General features: G+C 36.8%; 1 protein-coding gene across 3 annotated transcripts in view; it reads right to left on the bottom strand.

The window, feature by feature from the left end:
* Positions 1-6,116: 6,116 nt before the first annotated feature.
* The window catches only part of CHM (CHM Rab escort protein), a 224,859-nt gene continuing 209,123 nt past the window's right edge, over positions 6,117-21,852 (bottom strand). Inside the window, exons 12-14 of one of the 3 annotated variants that reach the window (XM_049873274.1) lie at positions 21,219-21,317; positions 15,378-15,538; positions 6,117-9,404 (exon numbers count right to left, since the gene is read on the bottom strand). In XM_049873274.1, coding sequence (XP_049729231.1) covers positions 9,213-9,404; positions 15,378-15,538; positions 21,219-21,317 — 452 coding nt within the window. In that variant the 3' untranslated portion in view covers positions 6,117-9,212. Of the gene's footprint in view, positions 9,405-15,377; positions 15,539-21,218; positions 21,318-21,852 lie in introns of those variants that run through there. The other 2 variants (XM_049873273.1, XM_049873275.1) reach the window with 2 other exon arrangements.

Below are 21,852 nucleotides of genomic sequence, written 5' to 3'. Positions count from 1 at the left end.
CCATCCATCTATCAATCATCACAATAGAAATATTACCACTAACACCAGCCTACTGAATAAAGTTAAGGTTTCTTTGTGTTCTCTGCTCCACCCCTTAGGATATATACTCATATGTACTTAAATGCTATGCTTTAAAGAAACTTAAAATAATTATTCTCCATGTAGTTATGCCAACAACTCAATATATGGTTGTATGGATTGGATTGTGTCCCCCCAAAATATGTGTCAACTTGGCTGGGCTATGATTTCCAGTATTGTGTGGTTATCCACCATTTTGTGATCTGATGTGATTATTCTATGCATTGTAAATCCTAATCTCTATGATGTTAATGAGCCAGGGTTAGAGGAAGTTACATTAACGAGGCAGGACACAATCTACAGGATTAGGTTGTATCTTGAGTCAATCACTTTTCAGATATAAAAGAGATAATCGAACAGAGAGGAGAGGGACCTCATGCCACCAAGAAAGAAGCTCCGGGAAGGGAGTGAGACTTTTGGACCTGGAGTCCCAGCGCTGAGAAGCACCTAGACCAGGGGAAGATTGATGACAAAGATCTTCCCCCAGAGCCAACGGAGAGAGAAAGCCTTCCCCTGGAGCTGGTGCCCCGAATTCGGACTTCTAGCCTCCTAAACTGTGTGAGAAAAAATATCTCTTTGTTAAAGCCATCCACTTGGGGTATCTGTTATAGTAGGGCTAGCAAATTAAGACATGTGGCTATGTTCAATGGTTTCAGTTTCTTCTCACCTTTTAGGGAGTTTGCTTTTTTAATCTCTTTAATTTTGTTCAGCTATGTAAAATATTTACCACGGTTTGAAAGTCAAAACTATAAAACATGGTACAAAGAGGTGTACCATCCATCCCTGTCTCTTGCCTCTCCCCTCCTTCAATACATAATCATTTAAATATATGTATTTGAACCTGCCCAACTTCTTATGAAAAATGTAGATATTATACACACAATATTGTGTATAGAGTGCTTGTGTCAATAATATTCTTGTAAATTGCAATACAGAAGTAGTTTCCTCAATGCATTTCATAGCTGCATAGTACTCCACTGTAACAGGTGTATCATAGTATATCTAACTAGTCATCTACTGAGTATTGTAATATTCTTAACTGCACTTTTTAAAAACATTAAGGTAGTCCAAAGTTTGAAGTGACTATTTTTGAAGGTACCACAGAAAAACTAAACCAAACCCACTGCTGTCCAGTCAATTCCAACTAATAGTGACCCTATAGGATAGAGTAGAACTGCCCCAAAAGGGTTTCCAAGGCTGTAATCTTTACAGCCAAGTTCTTCATACAGTCCAGTTTCTCAGATCATTTGCTCAATGTCTTAGTCATTTAGTGCTGCTATAACAAATACCACAAGTGGATGGCTTTAACAAAGAGAAATTTATTTTCTCACAGTCTGGTAGGCTAGAAGTCCAAAATCAGGGTGTCAGCTGCAGGGGAAAGCTTTCTCTCTCTGATGACTCTAGGGGAAGGTCCTTGTCATCAGTCTTCCCAGGTCTAGGAGCTTCTCTGTGCAGAAACCCCGGGTCCAAAGGATGCGCTGTGCTCCCAGGGTTGCTTTCTTGGTAGTATAATGTCCCCAACTCTCTGCTCACTTCCCTTTCATATATTGTAAGATAAAAGGTAGTGCAGGATACACCCCAGGGAAACTCCCTTTACATTGGATCAGGGATGTGACTTCAGCAACGGTGTTACAATCCCACCTTAATCTTCTTTAACATAATCTAATCTTGCCTCATTAACCACAGGCAGAGATTAGGATTTACAACACACAGGAAAACTACAATCACAAAATAGAGAACCACAGGATACTGGGAATCACAGCCTAACCAAATTGACACATATTTTGGGGGGACACAATTCAATCCATGCATGACACTCAGCATACAGATGGAATAAATATGGTGAAAGGATACAATCCTGACACATACTTTTGATTTTAAACCATGCAGTATCCCCTTGTTCTGTTCGAATGACTGCCCTTGGTCTACGTACATGTTTAACATGAGCTCAATTAAGCGTTCTGCAATTCCCATTCTTTGCAATGTTATCCATAATTTGTTATGATCCACATAGTCCAATGCTTTTAGATAGTCAAAAAAAAAAAAAAAAACACAGGTAAACATCTTTCTGGTATTCTCAGCTTTCAGCTAAGATCCATCTGACATCAGCAATGATATCCCCTCATTCCACATCCTCTTCTGAATTTGGCTTGAAGTTCTGCCAATTCTCTGTCAATATATTGCTGCAATTGCTTTCAAACAATCTTCAGCAAAATTTTACTTGTGTGTGATATTAATGATACTGTTCAATAATTTCTGCGTTCTATTGGATCAGCTTCCTTTGGAATAGGCACACATCTGGATCTCTTCCAGTTGGTTGGCCAGGAAGCTGTCTTCCAAATTTCTTGACATAGAGGAGTTGAGCACCTCCAGGGCTGCATCCATTCGTTGAAACATCTCAATAGGTATTCAGTCAATTCCTGGAGCCTTGTTTTTCACCAATGCCATCAGTGAAGCTTGGACTTCTTCCTTCAATACCATCAGTTCTTGATCATATAGTTGAACATTGGCCAATTCTTTTTGGTACAGTGACTGTGCTTTCCTTTCATCTCCTTTTGATGCTTCCTTCACCATTCAATATTTTCTCCATAGAATCCTTCAATATTGCAACTCGAGGCAATATTTCAATTGCCTCATATGTATGCAAAAGCTGAACAACGAATAAGGAAGACTGAAGAACTCACTCATTTGAATTATGGTGTTGGTGAAGAAGACTGAATTTTCAATAGACTGCCAGAAGAAAGAACAAATCTGTCTTGGAAGAAGTACAGCCAGGATGCTCCTTAGAAGTGAGGATGGTGATATTTCATCTCATGTACTTTGGACACGTTATCAGGAAGGACCAGTCCCTGGAGAAGGACATCATGCTTGGTAAAGTAGAGGGTCAGAGAAAAAGAGGAAGACCTTCAATGTGATGAACTGACACAGTGGCTTCAACAACGGGCTCAAGCATAATGATTGTGGGGGTGATCCAGGACCAGGTGGTGTTTCATTCTGTTGTACGTAGGGTCGCTATGAGTCAGAACTGATTTGACGGCACATAACAACCTTTACAGAAGCAGACTACCACATCTTTCTCCCGTGTAGTGGCTGGTGGGTTTGAACCACCAGCCTTTTGGTTAGCAGCTACTGTGCCACCAGGGCTCCTTCAGAGGTCCCACATAACCTTTATTTTTATACAATGATATATGAATATGTGCTGGTTATGATGAATTCTAAAACAAAAAAATTATGTAGAATTATAAATTGAAGTCTTCTTTTACCCTCCCTCCACCAATCCCACTTCCTCTTCCCAAGGTAACCACTTTTACCAATTGAGTATGAACACTTCCCGATATTTTCCTGTGATGTGTATATATTTGCAATACACATAGGATTTTGTTTTGCTTTTTAACATAAATAAGTTAATATACTTATCGCTCTGTAACTTGTTAGCTTAATTGTGGTGAGTCATTCTGGAATTCTTGTTATTTTTTTTGGTGAAAATATACACAGCAAACCATACTCCAATTTAACAATTTCTACATGTAGAATTCAGTGACACTGATCACATTTTTCTAGCTGTGCAACCATTCTCATTATTGTATCTTGCTTTTTAAATATATCTTGGAGATAAATTACACATAAATTGTTATATAAATGAATAAAAAGTGACCTATCTGTATTGGCCTCAAGTTGTTTGCTTCTTCGTAGGAAGCTGAGGTCCACTAGCCCAAAAACCACTCAAATTTGTACACATCCAATTGTTTTAAAATTAGCCCAAATAAGCTGGTTTTTAGTCGCTTAGAGGCTGTCTGCTTTACACACCCCGTGAAATTGCACACAACATCTGCTAGGTCTATGTAAGACACAATTCTGTTGTGGGTGTCCTTTGGAGCTCCCTGACCCAGACTCCACCTTGCTGCAGAGGACACCATGTAAGGTGTAAGTAAGTCACCCTTACTTGTCCTCTTACCCAGTTTTTCACGCCCTCTTCCCCTTCCGGTGGCTCCCTTTGCCACTTGCCTCTGGGAGACCTCCTGCTGTGGGGGGCCTCCCTCTGCATGTGGCTGTCAGTGTCTCAGACCTGCTAAATAGCTTGAAGTGCAATGCTACCTTATGGTCATGGTCATATCTTTTCTTGGCCAGCCCCATATTCTCCAGAATTCACTACATAGGTCCACTGAATTCTTTTTAGCAGATGCATAATACTCTTATTTCGTAGAATGCATGTTTTAAAAATTCAAGCTAGTCTCCTTTTAATAAACATTTAGGCTACTTCCAATATTTAAAAAAAAAAAAAGCACTGCTATAGTGAACAATTGTGTATTTTTGTGCACATGTATAAAACTTTCTGTAAGATTTAGAAGTGCAATGGCTTGGTCAAAGGGTATCTGCATTTTAAAAAGGCTGTAACCAATTTATACTCTCACCCACAATGTATGAGAGTACCTTTCCCCTATACCTTCACCACTCTGGATATTATCAATTCTTTGGGTTCTGCAAACTTGATGGGCAAAATATCTCCTGGCTTGGGGTCTGCATAGTCTGATTGCCATGACACTGGAAATTATTAGATAGCTTTAAAATGTTCAACATCTCCAGAACTTTTAGGATAGTACTTGGCACATTAAAATGTGATTTCAATGGAAACCTGGGCAAAATTATTTTACTCTTTTAAAAATTAGAAAAATAATATATTGACAATATTAAAGGAGCAATGGTATCTAATATACATTAGAAATGGCAATAGAAAATTACGAGTTAGTTTTTTTTTTTCTTAATCTTCTTAAGCTCTACAAACAAATCTTCCACTGAATTGGTAGTCTTGCTATTTTTTTCCACACATGAAAATCCGTAATAGAAAAATTCACTAATGTGTCTAGGTCAGTTACAGGGGTCAACTGTCTCATTGATACAAGGAGGATTTTACACATGCAAGTCCTATTAACATTAATAGGAGTTACCCACATAAATCCCTCTGCAGTGATAAGCAAAAAGACTCTACAGTCTACTAGGATCCAGGTTTCTAATGATTACCTGTCAAATGGCCCTAAGAGTCATCATCACCAGAAAGAGCAGAGGTAGCAATTTGTATGGGAAGGGCATCTCACTGCAGCCCCACAGCTAATCTGTGCATTAATGGAAAGAAAAATGGCCTTCAAAATGTGACTTGGGATGCTAAGTGTTAAACCACTTAACTGATGTTTTTTTAAAAAAAAGCCATCATTAAAGAGAATTCAAACATATCAAAGCACTTGTTAAAAAAAAAATTGTGAATATTGCATGAGCTCCAAGGTGCTTGAAGGATAATAAGGCTACTTGTTTAAAAATTCAATTAACCTTATCTTTCTTAAACTTGATTTATTAATAATCTCACAGATAAATTGACGTTTTTGAAACAGTCCTGTTATCTATTGGATTCGTCCTGTCTGATGAGCTTTAGAAACTACTTGGAGTTGACAGAAAACCTCACTCTTCTTTAATTATTTGATTCAAGAACAAATCGTATTTTAATAAACGATTTCTGTATAAAAATAACATCAACACTCTCTTGTCTATTGCAAGCAAGCTGTTGGGGTCTCAATCACCAAAGAGAAAATCTACATTTCAGGTTCTCATTCACCATATGAAAAACATTTCATATTCCTCACATTCTCATCCACTGAGACGTGAAAACCGTTTGTAGGCAATCAATGTACTGTAAAGTCATATCCCATGCCTCACAGTCTCTATAGCACTGATTTCAAACAGAATAAGGCCCCATCCACCTTTGTTTGATACTGACATCAACATTGGAATCTAGAAGAGTCCACTAAGTAAATCATGCTCATGTATCATTTGATTGCCCTTCCCACAAACCTGACACAGTTGACAGATATCTGGCAACAAAACCAAGTGTGCAGTTGGACAATTAACTATGTACTTAAATAACAGACTAAAAAAAAAAATCAGTTCCAAGACAATCTTTAATTTCTTGGCATATATACAAACTGAATATTAAAGAAAATAGGATACGATGCCGGAAAGGCATTGAGAACAAACTTTTATTTCCTCTGAATACTTACTGTTACAGTGTGAAAATTATGAATTATCATATATTCATGCTTTTTGAAATACATAGGAGAAAACTGAGGCTAAAGAGACAAATTAATTCATTACCAACAGCAGTAAATAACTTATTTGCAAGAAAATTGAATAATTCCTGTTTTAAAGAATCACTACTATTTAGCATTCAAATTTCAACTAATTTTTTTTTTAAGGTCTTTTGGACTTTAAATAAAGGGCTGCCAATCTTGGAAACTATGACCACAGTGACAGAAGTTAATCATTAACATGGCCATTACTTTAGACAAAGGGGTGCCAATCTCATAAACTATGCCCATGCTACAAGTTAACTACTAATGTGGCCATTTTCCTACGGACAACTAAATACTACAGGAGATCGGAAAAAATTGAAACTCTGTTAGTTTTCCTATAGAAAAATATATAAGTTGACCATTATAGTATACATCTGTTTTACTGGGCAGGCACATCAACTAGAAAAAAAATACAGTAGCAATGTAGGATTAGTAATTAGTTTTCATAGTGATCACTAAGGTGAATGGCATTCTCATTTTTGGTTAGTAAGAAGCATGCATAACTAAACATTTTAAACATACGATAACAGCAATTTTCAAAATTTTAAATAAGCCACTGAAATGTTTGCATCAAGTACAGGATATTAATTTTACTCACAAGATTTCAAGCTTAAGGTTTTACGACAAAACCAAGTTGTTTTGTTTTGTTACTTAAAATTATGAAAATACCTATTGATGTGCAGTAATTAAGATAATTTTTTTAAAGCTCTTACTTAGAATAATTTCTATTACATTCTGAGGTAACAGGAAGGATCTTAAGTTACCTAACACAAGGTTTTTTAACTGTAGTTTAACATTATAATCATATTCAAGAGCTTTTTTTAAAAAAAAACATTTCAACGGTATTTTACAAACAATCTGGAAGAGATTCTGATGTCGGATAATGGCTGAAACAGAGTACAATATGGGCAGGGCATAAAGCCACAAAATACCGCCCTCATTGTTCTACTTACAGATAGCAGTGGTAAGATCAGCAGAATTTTCCTAGTTATTCTGGTCCTACCCTGATAAGTTGTTTACATAAATGTGCATGCTGCATTTAAAAGGCCTTAACTCTAAGAGTATAACAAAGAACAATATTTTAATTTGTGCAATTTACTGCAACTATATTCAGACTCAATACCCTCATATAGTGGATCCCTTTATATTGCTGGTACTGAGGGTGCAAGACCAATACCTGGTACTTTTAGGGGTGTATTAGGCATGTGGTAGTTGGGTTTCAGGAAACATGATTTGACTTAATAAAGATATGAATCCATATAACAATATAGGTTAATAATGATATTCTACTGTCCCTGATTTATATGACATAAAAGGGGAAGAGGGAAAGAGGGGACTAAAAGGAGAGGGGGAGAGGCTCTACACTGGGAGGAGGAGTTAGGAGCAGCCTGAGGGGCTGGCCGGGAAGTTTCTCCTTTCTCCTGGATTGAGCTGTAACCACAGGGGTTGGAAAGGTGAGGCAAAAGCTACATTTCTTGGTTCTTCCCATTTCCCATGAATCTGTGACCTGCCGGAGTTAACTTCCTTTAAGATCCTCCCTGAAACCTGGAGGTCAGGCACCAGCTGCCGCTGAAGTTATGAGTAAGAACTACCTGATTACCACTGTAATCATGGCTCTTTGACAGGCAATATAGGCCAGACTGCATGAAAATAAACTCTGAGTTTTTTGGACTAAAATTTTCAAGTCTAAACTATTGCTCACAAAAAGTAGATCATCAGATCTTGGCATCTGGAAAATGTTTAATAAAGCACTGTTGCTGTAACTGGGTTTGCTGCCTATGTACAGCCCTAAAACCTTCATATTCACTGCATATTAGGGTTTATGAATTGTCAAACTCTATTCGGTGTCCTTGGTGGTTTCAGGTTTACCTACCAATAAAGGAATATGAAGAATTTATCATGCTTTTCTTAGTAGGATTTCAAAGCCACGATTCCACATGTTACTATGTTTACTGGTCTGCAAGAGCATAAGATTCTAATTTAAGAAACAAATTTTCATTTGAAAAGCTTATTAATACTGGGCATATGTAAAAACACAACAATTTATCTTGTCAAGGAGTTACCAGAAAACAATTATTTGCTGCATGAGAGATTTGACATTCATTCCCAAGTCAATGGAAGGATTCTAAATAATTTTTCTTCTAGAAAAACCATTCTAAGTATGGCATTGCATTTAATTTTATAATCATTTTCAACATTAGGAAAGGTATTATTACTATTTCCACTTTACATATGGAGAAACTGAGGCTCAGGAGTTACAATTTCCCTAATATTATCAATAGCACAGCCAGTACTAAATCTTTTGAGATACAAAAGAGATTAAACAAGCAAGCCAGCAAACAGAGATGGGGGAAGAGAGATGCCATGCCACATAAAGATCACCAAGGAGCCAACGAACAGAAGCTGAAGAGACAAGGACCTTCCCCCAGAGCCCACAGAGGGAGAAAGCCTCCCCCTAGAGTCAGTGACTGGATTTTGGACTTCTAGCCTTCTAAACTGTGAGAAAATACATTTCTCTTTTTTAAAGCCACCCACTTGTGCTATTTCTGTTATAGCGCACTAGATAATAAAACAATACAGAAAAAAGAAAATACAATTCTAAAAAATAAAGGAAATTTCTGAGCTGATTCTGAAGATGTGACTTTTCAACAAATATCCAAAGTGGCAAGCAAAAGTTGTCCTAAAACCACAGAATTATTAACAATGCGTAGGACCACTTCCATAATCATAGCTGTACTCCTGGCAGTCAATGCATTTATAATCTTCATATGCTAATCCCAAAGGTTTGACAACTTAAAGCAGGCAAGTCACTGTGCTTTACATGTGTTTTGTGTTCCTGGAATGTCCTCTTTAAGGAAAATCCCCCTCTGGATTCTTATGACTTCCCTGTTTGTAATTCTGCACATTAACTGGCTGTTACTTTTCTAACATTTTTTTCAAACAGTTCTTCCATCAAGAAGTCTCTGAAGTCAGGGGGAATTTCCAAAGTGGGGTACCCAGTTTGGTGTATATTCGTTATTCAGAGGGCTCCTCTGGGTTTCCCAGGTATGGGCTTTCCTTGGGAGTCTCTGAGTTTGTCTGTAGTATGGAGCTGGATTCCGAAGGCTCTGGTTGCAAGCTGTCTCCATCAAGGACAATGTCTTCAGGGTTTGGTGGAGGAGGACAGAAGTCTTCATTGGGGCAGATTTGCTGGAAAAGTGCTTCAGCCTGGAGGGGGAGGTGGGGGGAGACACATTAGTTTTTGGACATCACCTTAACATGTGTGTGCATTTCTGGCCTTATTTAGAAAAAATTAAATCATTACCCTTAAAAATTTCTTTAGCCAAGTTACAGTATATGGCCTTCTAAAAATCTGCCTTCAGAGTTCCATGACTTCTTTCCCTATAATTCTATATATGCATTATCAGTCCACTATTCAAGGATGTCAGTAATTGATCAAATTTCTTATCAAGTAATCAGATCATTAAGAATTTAAGGTCATTCATTCTGTATATCAATGGAAATACAATATCCTTTAACCAATTTCCCATAAAGCCTGTTTTTGATAGTCATACTGGTCTAATTTAGCTTATAGTCATTTTAACAAGTCATTGTTCAAATCAAGAAAAGTCCTCATCATGTGCTCAACTATTTGCTTTTCTGGTATTATTTTCCATCTCAACCCAGGCCTTAAGGAGTACAGCACAGTGTTTAAGATTGAATAAATGGCTTATGTGCAAATTCCTACTTTATTTGGATGAATACAGATCACTGTTAGATAAGAGTGCCATTCTATGAAGATTTAACTTTATCCTACTGGTAACAGAGTCATTAAAGGGTTTAAAGACATATGCTTATTTTAAATAATATAATGTTTTCCTGTACCATCACAACTTTTTCCCATCTACACACAAGGCCATTCATTAGGCCAGGAGTTGACAAACTATGGCCCACAAGCCAAATGTGGCCTGTTGCCTGTTTTTGTAAATTAAGTTTTATTGGAACACAGGCACATTCAATTTTTTTACCTATTGTCTCTGGCGACTTTTGCGCTACAACCGTAGAGTTGAATAGTTGTGACAGAAACAGTTTGGGATGCAAAACCTAAAATATTTACCATCTGGCCCTCCATATTTGGCAGACTCCTACACCAGGTGATTAAAATTGATATTCTTTGGGGGTGGTTGGGTGGAGGGACAGGAAACAGAAAATTTTGAGCTCTGATGTGGAGATGAAAGAAGGAACAGGGCAAGAAAAACTACGTCCCTTTCCTTCTGGAGTATATTTCAAAAGTATATTTTTAAACATATTTACTATGGGTATTGTGAAATTAAGTATTAGAGATGCCTGCTTGGCTCTCTCCATCCCTAGCGTTCAGCCCAACCCTTAGCAGGAGACACTCAGCCCCTACTACAGAAGCAGGAATGACCTACATCAGACAAAGCTCCTCTCTCAAGTTTCAGTTCTACTAGTAGTTTTTTTTTTTTTTTTGTCTCTTATCTCCAGCTTGTCTGTCTATGGAAGTACTCCTTTCCTTTACTCTCTACATGGAATCAGTCACCAAATCTTGTCAATTTTATCTTCTGTTTATTGACTCCATATGCTCCTTTCCCACTGACATTGTCCAGGCATGCACCACCTTTCCCCTAGACAACTGCAAAAGTATCAGAACTGCACTGGTATCCTTGCTCTAGGGTTTCCTCCTATAATCAATCTCCATGCTGGCCTCAAAAGGATCTATGGAAAAAGAAATTCTGTTATGCCACTTTCTGGCTTAAAATGTTTCAATGATTCCTGTTATAGATTGAATTGTATCTCCCCCAAATGTGTGTCAACTTGGCTAGGCCATGATTCCCAGTATTGTGACTGTCCACCATTTTGTTATCTGATGTGATTTTCCTATGTGTTGACTCAAGGACAACGGCACTGGGTTTGGTTTGGTTTTGGTTTTTGTATATCCTACCTCTATGATGCTAATGAAGCAGGATTAGAGGCAGTTATGCTAATGAGGCAAGGCTCAATCTACAAGATTAGGTTGTGTCTTGAGTCAATCCCTTTTGAGATATAGAGAGAGAAGGGAGCAGAGAGACAGAAGGACCTCATACTATCAAGAAAGTAGTGGCAGCAGCAGAGCATGTCCTCTGGACCCAAGGTCCCTGCACTGAGAAGCTCCTAGACCAGGGGAAGATTTATGACAAGGACCTTCCCCCAGAGCCAAGAGAGAGAGAAAGGCTTCCCCTGGAGCTGGTACCCTGAACTCAGACTTCTAGCTTCCTAAACTGTGAGAGAATAAACTTCTGTTTGTTAAAGCCATTCACTTGTGCTATTTCTGTTATAGCAGCACTAAATAACTAAGACAACTCCTTATTGCCAACAGGATAAATTCCAACATTCCTACCCCAAACCAAGCCAAACCCATTGCCGTCGAGTTGATTCTGACTCGTAGAGACCCTATAGGACAGAGTAGAACTGCCCCGTAGGGTTTTCAAGGCTGTAACTCTTTACAGAAGCAGACTGCCACAGGTTCAAACTGCCAACCTTTCAGTTAGCAGCTGAACGCTTAGCCACTGTGCCACCGCGACTCCCTCCAAGATCCCTACTATGGCAGATAAAACCCTTTATGCCTACCTTCTCTGGTCTTATCACCTACCACTTCATCCCACCTCCACCTCTGAGACTTCTTGCTTCATTAAGACCTGTTATGTGTACTTTCTTAAACACGCCAAGATGCTTACATCCTGGGCTGGTGCAGATGATATTCTTTACGTCTGAATTGTTTCTCTATTGTCTTCCATCTGAATGGAGAATTGCTCCTCATCTTCTGTATCCTTCTCTGCTCCCAGATAGCGCTCACCACTCCTCTGTGTTACCTCTGAACATTAGATATTATTCTGTTATTGTATGTAGCACACTGCATTGTCATTTGTGGACATGCTTTTCTCCTTTGCTAGCAGTGATTCCTCCAGGGCTGACAAAGACTGTGTTTTAGTCAACTCTGGATCCTTACTGCCTGGTATGAGGTAGACTCTCAATACTTTCTTTTTCTGATCTTTTAAAACTGTACTGAGATGAATATTTGGTGTAGAAATCATCACATGAGAATCTAATTTGCTGTGTAAACTTTCACCAAAAATGCAAAATATTATTTAAAAAATAACTGTACTGGATATAAACATAATTAGTATTATTATTACTATTACTTTTTCTTCTACTCCAGTTCCTCTACGTCTAACATCTTGTCTCCCTCTTGCCATCTCCCCCTAGGAAAGATTTTCCCCTGAACCCCAGCAGTCCCCGTGGCTGGATCCCACTCTATTTCTGTATCTCCCTGTCATCAACAAACCACTAAGACTGCCACCAGTTGTAGACAGCCACGCTACCCTTACTTGTGCTCTAACTACCTGTGGGATCCCCACCTTTAGCCCATCTGCGACTGGCCCTTGTTGATGCCAATTTCCTGCTTACAGACTCCAGCTATTCCCAAGTCTCTTCTCCTTCTAACTGCTAGAACCTTTCAGGGTCCGATGCTATGCTCTGGAAGGTATGCCTAGTGCTCCTTGGTCTGGTTCATTTCCCTGCCAACCAATTCTTTGTTCTGACAGTTGACATAAGGCTGTTAAATTACTTGAACACTGTCAGCTTGATTTTGACAGCATCAGAGGATTTAAACGATAGTGTAGTTTTAGGTCTATTTGTTTTTGAGAAAACTCAATTTCACTGAAAATATGCAAAAAAAAGTCAATAATAATTTCTTTTGGCATTTACTATAAGTAATAATTTTAGGAAGTAGTTTACCTTGCCCATCGTTTAGAAATTATAAGTAACTTCTGTGCGTTTTCAAAGCACCTCTGTTGACAATTGATATTTTTATACTTTAGAAAGTTATGAAGTTTTAATAAAGAAATTGCAAATGATAGTCTAGAGTAGCTGATTGTCAACTTATAATATTCCTCTCCCTTTTAAACCAAAAGGCATCACAAAGGGTAAAAGAGTTTCACATGGTTAAAAAAAAAATGAAAAAGGACTAATTATATAGTGACTTAGTTTTTTTATACTGGGAAGTACATGGAGGACAAGATGAGTTATTATAAATATTCCTGTTTATTTAACATATATCCACACAAAACAAAAATAAACATCTTGCTATTCAAGTACTTTGATTATTTTGGATGTATCCTTATTAACAAGGTGACAGTAACGTAGCACACTGGATGAGTATAAGAGCACTGGGGTCCAACAGACTTGAGGCTGGATTGCGGCTCAAAAACCTATTAGTTATGTGATCTTAGACAAGTTATTTAACTCTTTTAGACTTCGTTTCCTCATCTATAAAATGAAGATGATATGAACACCCACCTCAGAGGGTTGTTATGAGAACTGCATAAGATAATGTATATTAGGTGCTAAGAACAGTGTCTGGCACATAGAAAATACACAATGAATGACAGCTAAAGAAAACATGACACCGAAAATTGTCCTCCCTGAATAACAAAGTGAATGGTACTGTAATAAGTGAGCAACTTGAAGTTGATATAATCTGTAAAGGTAGCTGTCAACTTACAAATGGATTGTGCTCCAAAAGTCTTGTGTGTTGCTAATTTGTATACAAAAACAATGCTCTAAGTGATCACTAGGCTGTCAGCCCAGCTCACAGCAGCCAACTGAACTCATTTTATACCTGAAGGAGCTCTGGTGGTGCAGTGGTTAAGAGCTCCACTGCTAAACAAAAGGTTGGCAGTTCAAACTCACCAGCTGTTCCATGGGAGAAAGATGTGGACAGTCTGCTTAAATAAGGATTTATAGCTTTGGAAGCCCTATGGGGCAGTTCTACTCTATCCTATAGGGTCACTATGAGTTAGAATTGACTTGACGGCAGTGCATTTGGTTTTTTTGATTTAGCATTTGTATTATAAGGTCTTATTTAAAAGGCTTTCCACTTTGGTTTTAAAAAATTAAAGTTCGTTCAGGAAAAAAAAATTACCTAAGTTACCTGGTTAAACAATGGTTGGCAATTTCTGTATGGAAAGAAATTAAAACATCAAAGTAAAAATTGGTCATTTTAAACCATAAAGGCAGATCTTGAACTATCTTGAACTTTCTATTAAAGTAACAGAAAACCAATGATGGATGAAAGAAATGACTTCCTGCTTTTGTTTGGTATCACTGGCTGAATATGAATATCCAGGATCACCATTAGACTCTAAAGATGAAATGCAAAGACTTTTGGAAAAAAAAAACTGTAGATGTATGGGTCAGGGCCATAGTTATAGTCTTGCTGCTATGACTAAATATTAGATTAAAGACTCAAAGAGGTCATTTGCTACTATGAGATCCCCACCACCAGGAGGAACAAAACTTCCATCTGTGGTCTTGCCACAATGTCAAATTACTGATTTAATAGACAGATGTGCCAACTCTACCTGTGAAAGTCCAGATTTGTCCCTCAAAAAATGATACTCTCTGCATTTTCCTTCCTGTCAAGTGCAGACATGTGTATTTGTATATGCATGTGAATCTTCAAATTAATGGAATCATAATTCACTTTTGGCAGCTGTGTCAGTCTGCCCTGTACCTCTTTACGGCCCTTCCCGGGAGTGTTGCCACAAAATTCTGCCTCTATTTACCACGCTCCTCAGCAGCTATAATAGCAGTTCTTGGGACAGTGGTTTGTGTCAAAGCATTAACCAAATCATCTTCAATTGTGAAAAATTATAAATTATATGTTCTTTTATAAGATTAAAAAAATACATTAAGAACATTATAAAATTATATTTTATATGCCTGACTAGTTATATCGTTCTTGAAATTATTCAGGTTATCAGGGAAAAAAAAGTGTATTTTAAAATAATACACTGATAGGCCCACAGTTTAAGTCAGAAGTAATGTTTCTTTAGAATCCTGGCATCATAAAGTACTTCTTATGAATATGTATTTCCAATACTTTCCATTCTCATTCTTACAATGGAACTCATAAATCATCTCTTGTATTCATCATTCTATTCAAGGAAGTGAAAATATCTCATGCTGTATTTAAAGTTGCTTAACAATTCATAGAAAAAAAGTTTAAAGACAAATTGCAAAGACAGTATTAAATGAGAGAGATGTCTTTCTAGTCTCTTTTCCCACCTCTCAGAGGAAAAACAATTCCCTTTTCCTACCACACCCACTTATTACAAAACTGAGAAATACCAATTGCCTTACCTGTTTGACTGCGTTATCATTTCCTAAACCACAGTCTGGGCCAGAGCAGATGTAAATGTTGGATGATAAATCATTATAAGAGTTCCTGCTGATGTCTGAAGAATCTCTCATATTGAAGTAAAGGGCCCACAGCAGTCTTGGCTTTTTACCTTCGTCATTTTCTAAATGTAAGACATAAATTTGATTCACATCCTAAATAAAGCACAATACGCTTGTCCACTGCTACAGTATGTAGCCAGTTACTAACAAAGCCACGACTATAAATTGGAGTAAATCACAGCTTTGTACATAAACAATTAGTAAATCTGCATCCACACACTCTAATATACGCATTTGCTATTTAAGTCACGGCGACTTTTCAACCTTAGACAAATTGGATTTTTTAAAGTATTTGATTATTAGTAAGCCTAACTCCAAATTTGTTCCCTTGGATTTCTATTCTTTTTTCTCTTCAGTATCAAAGTACTTATAATCTCACATTCATTCCTATATTATCCCTATGAAGTGAAAAGATAACATAAATTGATTTTCTTATGTTTCAAATAGACAAACCAACTTGGTAAATTATATAGTAAGTCAATAGTATGTACAAGATTACAAAATGTCCAAAATAGATATATCTATAGAGATAGGAAGCAGAACTGGGGGGGAGGTATCTTGGGGGAATAGAGGTGGTACTGCTAAAGAGCACAGGGTTTCATTTTGGGGTGATGAACTATAAAACTGATTGCAGTGATGGCTGAACAACTCTGTGAATATACCAAAAGCCACTGGACTGTACACTTTAAATGGGTGAATTGTATGGTATGTGAATTATATTTATTTGAAGTCATTAGTCAGAAAACAGTATATACAAGATTAAAACTTTGATATCCTAAATGACATTCTAATGTTTTAGCCTACTGAACCATAAAATAAATGGCAGCCAACAAACAAATGGCAAAAAATGAGGTCACACGACTCAAAGTCATTTTGAGCACACATTCTCTCATTTAAAAATGAGCATCTATTATGTGTGTTAGGTACTGAGCTACATGTTGGAGATATGCAGATAAAGTAGACTTAGTTCTTACTCTCCTGCTTTTCTTTACATTCCTTAGTACACAACAAAAGAGCACTGGTGTGCAGTGGTTAAAGCATTTGGTTCCTAACCAAAGGGTTGGCAGTTCAGACCCACTAGCTGCTCCATGGGAGATAAGATGTGGCAGTCTGCTTCTGCAAAGATTTACAGCCTTGGGAACTCAATGGGGCAGCTCTACTCTGTTCTATAGGGTAGCTATGACTTGATGGCAGCGGGTAGTGGGTTAGTATGCAACAGATACTCAATAAATAATAGCTGAATTGATTTTAATCCTGTGTTTAGGTACAAAGTGTGATGTGCTTAAAAAAGGTACATTCTTTATAACCTCAATGCCTAGGGCCTATTTCTTGCTATACTGATAATTATTTCTCTGTCTCTCTTCTTTAGAAATGTTACTAAATTTTCTTTGACTGAAAACAGAAAATGTTGCTGTTAATATATTTATTGACTATAGTCTTCTTTAGCCTGAATCTGAATGAAAAGAAAATTCAATCTTGAATTTTTCCATAATTCTATAAAATTATAATAATGGATGTTTATGAAGGTTATCAAAGACCATGAAGCACCTTATGAATCATAAAGAAAATGCTAAGAACATAATTACCTAGTTAATTAACTGTTATTGTTAAATCGGTAATCCATGTAGAGAAATTCTCAGCTATTTGCAGTATTCAGTTAACCAGAATGCTCCATTCCCCAATTCAGGATAAATAGGATTTTCTTATATTTAATTTAAAATATTTCCACTACAGGAATAGTCAGCCACAGTTAATACCTCCAAAATTTTTCCTGTTACATTTACCAAATATGTTATTTTTTCTAGTTTATCCAGAAAATTCATGATTATTAGTGAGATAGGATGAAGAAACTGAATGGAAAAAGTGATCTCTTAGGGTCGCCTTTCTAATGTTATGATCTATGAGTCTACGGTATCGTCATCTCCATGCAGGCTCACAATAGGTGGCCAAACCTATGTATTTACAAAATAAAGGAACATAAGAGACTCATATTTTACAACTAAAACCATTTGGCTCTTGGTAAATTTAATGATGAGTTTGGTTTCACTAGATCTTTCAGGAGGATACTTAAACGTTATCACCTATGATTTGTGAGACCAGACTCCTGGAGCACTAAAGAGAAATGAGTGAAGGCCTGGAAGGCCTTTAATATTGCCCAGTTCATTTCTAAGCATATACTAGGAGAGCTTATCCTGTATTTCATGGAAATTCCAGCTCTGAGGAGGGTTTTCACTCAGTAAAAGTTGGGAAAAAATGAATAATCCAACAGATTACAAGAAATTTCATACAGATGGAGGCTTTGGAAAGAAACCATGAAGAAGACGGAAAATTGTCACAGACTGAAGATAAATGCTCTGAATACAGGGAGCTACTAGGCTTTGACCTTAATACCTTCAAAAAAAAGAGACATATAATTACTTCATCTTTCCTTGTGGTCAGCTGGAAGGCAGAGAAATAGTTGGAAAGAAATATGCAGTTGTGAAGTGCACAATCGTTAAAAAAATTATTAAAATCAAAGTTGCTGAGTTTTAGCTAGGAGTACATCACAAGTTGTCAGAGGTAGAATTGGTTTTCTGCAATAGTTCCTTTCACTCAGTGTGAAGTGTAAAGGTAGTGTGAAGGACTAAACAAGTAATAGGTAATTTAGGATAAGATCTCGGGCAAATTAAACTGGGGCAAGTACAGAATAAGACGGGCAGAAAAAAATCAACAACAGCATACCAAATAAAATCAAGAAATGGATTATAGTTGCATGCCAAGTTCAGGGAGAGAGGAAACTATTTTTAGGAACACTGGTGAGTAGTATGAGATCAAGATGGCAGGAAACTGTCATAGTGATGGCTGAGTCTGGATACAACACGTTAAAAAAAAAAGGATCAGACATTTGCCTTCTCAGCCCAACAATTAGTCAACACCCTTACAAGCCACTGACTTCAAACTATACCTATGATGGGAGTTCTGCTTCTAGGCAGTGCTACTCTTTGAGATACGAAGTGAATGAGATGCAATGAGATATAACTCCACATGCCATACACAATGGAGGTAAAAAAAAAAAAAGAGAGAGAATATGGTATGATAATAATATCACATTTCTGACATTTCAAGACATAATACTTATGAAATTCTTCATTCAATCCGTATTGAAAATCTCATTTTCCTGAGTAAAATAAGAAACCACTTAGGATAGTCCTATCAGTGAGACTGGAGCACACTGCTCATTTCACAAATCTCTCTCAGTGCTCTGAAGAGTATTCCGGAGTCTCGAAGAATTAATGCACATATAAATGGTGAGCAATCACCTCACTTTCTCACCTGCCGAATTAGGCTCATTAAGCATAAAACATGTGATATTTCTTTGAACTCTGAAGCAGGGAAGGGTTTAGAGATCTTTAATGTTCTTAAAGGAGCCTGGAAGGTAGGGCTCTTGGAGGTATTAGTACAACTGCTCCATGAGCCAGAGTACACCTTGAGAGCTCTGGCTGACATCTTGAAAGTGAGAAAGTAAGAAAGAGGGAATGGAATACCTTCAGAACTCTACAGGAATTTCTTGTATCAGTGGCAAAGAAGTACTGTACTTGAGAAGAGGATTTTATCTTTTACAATAAATAAACTTCCTTTCAAGGTGGCTAGGCTGACTTTCACAAAGGCCTATGAAGCACAGCGCCAGAGAACGCAGAAAGCAAAGAAAAAGAAAAGTCCAAATAATGTACTCCTTGGGCACAAGTTTTAAAACAAAATAGTCACAATGCTTGAAAGCAGAGGCTTTCATATCATTGTCAAATAATTATAACACAATAATAAAAACCATCAATTTGTGGAAATATGGGTCTTTGCTACAGAAAAGAATGTGCTTTAATGTACTAAAAGTTCACATTGCTCATAAAGTTCCTTCTTCCTCATTTAGGCAGGAAAATGAATTGAGTTCTCTTCTCCAGGTGACTTTGCCTCTTTGACCTGCCATGGCCCAGTGCTCACTTTATCTGGTGATTCATTTTCAATAACTCCAACAGTATTTGTTCTGACATTTTAATTAAAATATGACCACTACCTCATCCTGATGATAAAAAGGCCTGTGTGTCAGTGAAAAGTAGCTTCTCAGTGCCTCGGTGCACCTGAGGACCCCTCTGAACACATAGTTCTTACTAAAGAATTTCACTCGGGTTCCAAACAATACATCATTTCAAAATGGGATCACTTTAACCATTAAGATTAATGTTTAAAAATCTAAAACGGCTAGAGGATGCTAAGTAAGGAACACGTAATTTCTTCCAGCTTGATTTTTTAAAAGAAAATTGAATGCATTTATAAAATGAAAAGGTTAGAAAAAACAAATTTAGTACATTATTTTGGACCACTACACAACGACATTGCAGCAGAAAAAACATGAAAAATTTCAGGAATAAAGAAGAAACTCCAGAGTTTTTATAAGAAAGGTATAGATGTAATTAAAGCCAAAGGATAAATCTATGACTCCTTATTAGGCTTAAGAATATTATCATGTACCATAACTTTGAGGACAAGGTTTTTAACATTTATATGAGACCGTTAAAATGAAGAAAATGTAATATGAAACAAAATAATTTCAAACTAAGGTAAAGCATATCTTCAGATTGGAGGATTTTATTCAGGAGGCTTACAAATTAATTAATTAATTATATTGATATTAGCTCCTAAGAATGGAGCAGCTTGTTTCCTTATATAAATTCAGATGCCACTCTACGCACCATCTCTGCATTAAGACAGCAAACAATGCACATAGGAGATGGACTAAAAGGCAACAAATGTAAATAAATGGTTGTGTGAACCAGTAAGGATATCTGAATTAATGAAGAAACTGACCAAGATTCAAGTAGACAAGCAAATCCTACAATGAAAATCACCCTTGCTTCATATAAATGAAGATTCACTAAGCTAATTTTTTTTTTATCATTTACATATAAAATACACTAAATTTGCTATAAGAGGTACCCTATTATGTGGACAGAAAACTTAAAAAATTTATGGTTGAAAAGCATTTTTTCCAATGTGAATAAGTAGCAGAGTGGCATGGGTAGTTTTGGGAGTGAAGTATCACATCACTAGCATGTTATACATTAAAAGACAACTATTTGTTAGGAAGGAATCCGCATCTGTAATTAATATTTCAATCTCTTAGTGAAATCTACATTTCTTTAAGGAAAGATAACTTTTTCTGATAAAGCAACATATGATCAGTGTACAACACCCGGAAAATACAGAAAAATATAAGGAAAAGCTAAAAATCACTCAAAATTCTGTCAAAATTAATTGAGAGACTTCCTGACAGTTTGTTTCTATGAGTGTGAATATATACGCATATAAGTGTATATTTTTTCAGTTAGACTAAATATGAATATATATTTAATATGTATACATATGCAAAAATGGGTTCAAGTATAGCAATGATTGTGAGGATAACACAGGACCTGGCAGGGTTTGGTTCTGTTGTACATGGGGTCGCTGAGTCTGAACCACTTGATGGAACCTAACAACAACAACATATGCAACATACACATGCATATATTTTTCCTTTAACATTATAGAGTGAGTTTTTTCCCACGTTTGGGGAGGAGACTGTACTCAATCATCCTGGTAAAACATGTGAGTATTGTTGTTGAATACATCACATTTCAGTTCAGGTTGCAGAAACCTTCATGAAATATCTAAGAGGAGTATAAAGGTTACATTACCTTTCCCATCACGAATCACCATTTTATTCCTTACCTATCTCCGTTTCGGTATATGGAGTAAACAATTCCTGTACAACTGGTTCTAAATCTTCTCTTGCTGTTTTAGAAGATGTACAAGTCAAATGAACCAAATCTGTTAAAAAATAATATTTTGAGTTCCTATTTATTACCTATTTAATTGTTTACTAATATTTAGGGTACTAAGGTGGTTGCCCTGGGTAACAGAGAGCTGAGTAAGTCATGGTTCCTGTCTTCAAGGAGTTTATAATCTAGTGATAAAAAGGCATGTAAAAACCATAACATTAGGCTATATGTGTTAACTAAAACCCCAGAAAAAAGTTGCAGTTGATGTTAACTTTCTAAAACTTACAGAGTAGAAAAATTTTAAGTTATTCTCATGACATTCCTAAAGAGGTGAATAAAGGATTGCGAAACCCTATGGGGCGTTGCATAGGGTCGCTACGAGTCGGAAATGACTCGATAGCACCATTAAAAAAAAAAAACAAAAACGCTGTTTAAACAAGACTGAAGGTGGAATATTTATTTATCTGAGAGAACACTTTTCACATACTTCAGACAGAAGAATCCATTTATACACACATTATGGACAAGTTAACAAATAGTCTATTCACTACAGGGTTTTCTAAAAACATTTTGGGGGAACACTG

The sequence above is a fragment of the Elephas maximus genome, chromosome X, assembly GCF_024166365.1.
Source record: "Elephas maximus indicus isolate mEleMax1 chromosome X, mEleMax1 primary haplotype, whole genome shotgun sequence".
Taxonomy (NCBI): domain Eukaryota; kingdom Metazoa; phylum Chordata; class Mammalia; order Proboscidea; family Elephantidae; genus Elephas; species Elephas maximus.
Note: the sequence above shows the minus strand (reverse complement) of the source record. Positions and strands in the feature narration are given on the sequence as shown.